General features: G+C 49.7%; 1 protein-coding gene across 1 annotated transcript; it reads left to right on the top strand.

Moving 5' to 3' along the window:
- The first annotated feature begins 260 nt into the window (after positions 1-260).
- Positions 261-4334, top strand: LOC117893966 (POU domain protein CF1A). Its single transcript, XM_034800766.1, is given in 1 exon segment — positions 261-4334. A coding segment is annotated over 1 exon segment (2265 nt). The 5' UTR covers positions 261-1205; the 3' UTR covers positions 3471-4334.
- The last annotated feature ends 461 nt before the right edge of the window (positions 4335-4795 follow it).

The following is a 4795-nucleotide window of genomic DNA, read 5'->3' as shown; positions in this document are numbered from 1 at the left end:
TACGGCTGCTCTGTTAGCGGTGCTCTTCCAACCCGCACAGAATGCTGGAACATGGGTTGAAAACTGGTTCGTACACGCGCTCGTACGGGGAGTGTGTATTGCTCAGTGTGTGTGTGTGTGTCTGCGTATATGTGTGGCAAACGTCTTGTGTCGAGAGCCGCTCACAAATGTTTCCGCTGTGTGTGTGTGTAGCTGCGCGTGTGTGCGTGTATCTTTGTATCTGGTCGAGAGCCCGCTCAACGTAGCGCTGCCGCGCGAGACATGACGGTTAGTTCACTTCGATAGCTCTACGAGTCTGCACGTGAATTTTCCCTGGTCTCTTGTCTCTTGTCCGTTTCTGTGTGTCATGTCTGTGTTTTGAGTTTCTCAAATCAAATCTCTCTCAGCCAAACAAAAAAAAAAAAGTAAAAGAATCTCAAAACGAAATCGGAAACGGGAACAACACATCATCGGAATCTGAGAATCAGAGTGCGTTATTATCTGTGACTTGAGACAACAGCAACCAGCAGCAGCAACCAGCAACCAGCAGCAGCAACCAGCAACCAGCAGCAGCAACATCATTCCAGAGCTTAATGCTATGATCTGAAAAGCGAATTTCCCCCGCAAAACGAATACCAATTCGAAATATTGCCCCCAAACAAAATAAATACAAAAGTGCCAAGTGTTTAGAAAAGTGCTATAAATATTACAACAACAACAACAGCAAGAAGATAAAACAAATATTATAGTAAAGATTGCAAAGAAATCGTATAAAAAGTTTTTGTCAAGTAAAATATCGAAAGATTTTACGATCCATCATCGATCCATTCGCCGCGTTGACGCTGACGTTGCCGTTGCCGTTGCCGTCGGAATTTTCGAGGGCCGCGAAAATTGAAGACTTGTTGAGCGCCAGACGCTGCTGGAGAGGAGAGGAGGAGTCGCCGCTGTCGCCGCTGCCACTGCCACTGGAGGTGCCACATCACCGACCAGTGTCGCCGTCGCCGTCGGTGCCGTCGTCGCCCCTCGTCGCCAATTGGAATATTTTTGCGCCTGCCACGTACCCCGTAAAAGACTTCAAAACGGTTGCCTCACGGTTCGAGTGGAATGAGCATAGGGACACTGGTCTTCCTTTCGATCGATCGGTGTACAAAGTCGTTAAACTGAGCCCCAACTTGGAGCCCTACCCCGCCAGCGTGGAGGGCCTGAACAGCCCCAGAGCGGTGGGGATGGCCGCAACATCGTATATGACGCCGCCCAGCGGTGATCTTGACATGGCCCTCGGCGGCGGCGGCGGTGGCGGTGGCTATCACACATCCTCGCCCCGTTCGGCCGCCGATGCCGGCGAGATGAAGTACATGCAACACCATCATCATCATCATGCGGCAGCAGCAGCTGCGGCCAGTGCACATCACCAGTTGCCCTCCTCACCGTCGCCCAATGGCCAGGGCAATGGCGGTGGCGGTGGCTTGGGCGGACTGGGTCCCGGCTCTGGTCTGGGCTCATGGAGCGCCCTGCATCCCGATCCGTGGTCGTTGCAGACACATCATACGCATCACCATCCCGCCGCCGCAGCCGTGGCCTCGGCCGCGGACACCGTCAAGCAGGAGATGTCCCATCTCTCGCAGCAGACACGCATCCAGCAGGGCATGGCCTCGCCCTCGCCCCATGCCGCCTGGCATGCCCCACACGCCGGCCACTATGCCCCGACGGGCGGCTCTCCGTTGCAGTACCACCATGCGATGAATGGGATGTTGCACCATCCGGCACATGCGGCGGCGGCTGCCCACCACCAGAGTGTGGCGCCACTGCATCATGCGCTGAGGGGCGAGTCCCCACAGCTGCACATCCATTCACATCACATGGGCGGTGGCGATCGGGATGCCATCAGCGGCGGAGAGGAAGACACCCCCACATCCGATGATCTGGAGGCCTTTGCCAAGCAGTTTAAGCAGCGAAGGATTAAGCTGGGATTCACACAGGCGGACGTGGGCCTGGCACTGGGCACACTGTACGGCAATGTCTTCTCCCAGACGACCATCTGCAGGTTTGAGGCGCTGCAGCTGAGCTTCAAGAACATGTGCAAGCTGAAGCCGCTGCTGCAAAAGTGGCTGGAGGAGGCAGACTCGACCACGGGCTCGCCCACATCCATTGACAAGATCGCCGCCCAGGGGCGGAAGCGCAAGAAACGCACCAGCATCGAGGTGAGCGTGAAGGGTGCCCTCGAGCAGCATTTCCACAAGCAGCCGAAGCCATCGGCACAGGAGATCTCCGCCCTCGCGGACTCCCTACAGCTGGAGAAGGAGGTGGTCCGTGTGTGGTTCTGCAATCGCAGGCAAAAGGAGAAGCGCATGACGCCGCCGAATACACTCGGTGGCGATATGATGGATGGCATGCCGCCGGGCCATATGCACCATGGGGGCTACCACCCACATCACGATATGCATGGCAGCCCCATGGGCACACACTCGCACTCGCACAGCCCCCCGATGCTCAGTCCACAGAATATGCAATCGGCGTCGGTAGCCGCTCATCAGTTGGCGGCTCACTAGCAATCAGAAATCCAGGAGTCGAACTCAGCTGCAGCTGCGTCCACTCCTGCATCCCTCAATAGTCTTAGCCAGCAACAACAACAACAGCAACAGCAACAACAGCAGCAACAGCAGCAGCAACAACAGCAGCAGCAGCAGCAAGTGTTGCAACATCAGCAGCAGCATACACCGAATACCCCATCGTCGAGTGTTGGTTCATCCGCGACGATGACCAGCCAGGTAATGTCGCCGCAGAGTCCGCTGGGCAGCTCCTCCGCTGGCAATCAGACTAGCAATAATAACAACAATAGCACCACCAATAATAATAATAATAACAACAACAATAATAACAACAACAACACGGAGGAGCAGGTGAAACACCACCAGCAACAGCAGCAGCAGCAGCAACAACAGCAGCAGCAGCAGCAACAGCAACAGGCCTCCAGCATAGCAGCCGCTGCAGCAGCCGCCATGTACATGGATCCCATGCGCTACCAGCATCCGCATCATCCCCATCCGCACCAGCATCCGCACCTGAATCCCGCCCACCATCCGCATCTGTTCCATACGAGCGATCAGCTGCAGCATACCCATGCCCAGCACTTGCAACAGGCGGCCGCAGGCGTGGCCTCCTCGGGTGGCAGCAGTTCCCAGCTCTCTCCGGGTGCCGGCAGCAACAGTGGCTTGCCGCTGCAACCGCCAAGTGCGACATCGCCAGGCTCCGCCTCGAGTGTCCTGGGTGGGCATCTCAATCTGAATGCCCATTCGGCGGCGGCGTTGCATCAGCATCACCACTACCAGCACCACCATCACCAGCAGCACCATCACCACCAGCAGCAGCAGCAACAGCTGCACGCACGCCGCCTCTTCGAGCTGAGCCTCCAGTTTGGAGCCGCCGCAGCGCCCGGTGCAGTGCGTCACTTCAATAGCTTTGGCGGTGCGGGCGGTGCTGGTGGGGAATAGCATTCGTCGGCCGCCTGGTTTGGCTACGAGTCCTCCTAGGATTCGGTGTCGAACGGGTGGCCGCATTTCAAGCGAGAGCCGCAACCCTAAAAATCAGCTATAGAAATCGGGAATATATATATGTATAGATATAGTAGAAGGAGTGAGTGAATGATTTAGGGGAAGGATTCTCATCTATTTTACCAGTGCATTAATCTGTGTTAAAACTTCAGCTAAAAGGAGGAGCAGAAAGCAGGAAGCAGGGATTGATTTTTGAGGAGAGAAGGAGCTGCCATCCACAAACAATTTTTGTTTTTAAAGTTTAAAAAACTTGCTTAAATTAAATCAAATTAACTAAATTTTTAATATATGTAAACAAACAAAAAACCACACGCAATTCAAATCAAACGTGAAACCAAGTGATGTTGTTTTAAAATTTAAATAAACTAAAAACTTAAACTAAAAATTAAAATCTAAACAATGGATGAATGGAAGAACAAAAGAAATGAAAAAACACAACTAGTTAAAAGTGCGACTCAAGTGTTAAGAAACCAAAAAAAGAAAAGCAAATTCCTCAGCTGCTCTCCAAAAGCAACAAAAGGTAAATCCACACACACAGTCCACAGATATTTTTTGCAGTTTGTGGCGCGGTTGAAAGACACACAACACACACGATCGAATGTTCTAGCTAGGGTTTTAGGTTCTTAAATGCAAGCCCCGTGTTTATATATATTATATATATATAGCCAGTAGATTGTACTCTAAAAAACAAAAGACAACAACAAACAACTTTATAATCGCAAAAAGAAAACTTAGAATTTAACGCGCGGCGAAAACAGAACGAACGAAGAATCGAATCGAATCGAAAAATCCCCAAAAACAAAACAAAAACATCTGTAAATAAAATGGAAAACAACTTACAGTTAAGTCATATTTTTTAGCTTTAAATGCAATTGTAGATTTTTTAAATAAACAAACAAACAAACCTTTGAAAACCATAAAAAATAATTACAACAACAAACATTTATAAAATATACAAATTGTACGAGTAATTTCTAGGCGGTAATTTTTAACGTGAAGTTTAGTTACTTAGTACAGTACTCTCTCTATAAGCAAGAAAAAAAACCCAGAAATATAGCTAAATCTTAAAAACTAAATAATCGAATAATCGACTATGAAACACAATGCTAAATATATAAATTGTAATATATAATAAATTGATGTACATTCCAAAATGAAAAACAAAAGAGAACTAAATGCTAAACGAATGAAAAAAAATGAACAAACATTGAAATTATTTCAAAACAGCAAAAAATAAACGGAAAATTGTGTAAAAACATAAAAAC

This window comes from Drosophila subobscura, chromosome J (assembly GCF_008121235.1).
Source record: "Drosophila subobscura isolate 14011-0131.10 chromosome J, UCBerk_Dsub_1.0, whole genome shotgun sequence".
Classification (NCBI taxonomy): domain Eukaryota; kingdom Metazoa; phylum Arthropoda; class Insecta; order Diptera; family Drosophilidae; genus Drosophila; species Drosophila subobscura.
The sequence above is the reverse complement of the archived record's forward strand: the minus strand, read 5'-3'. Positions and strand labels throughout refer to the sequence as shown.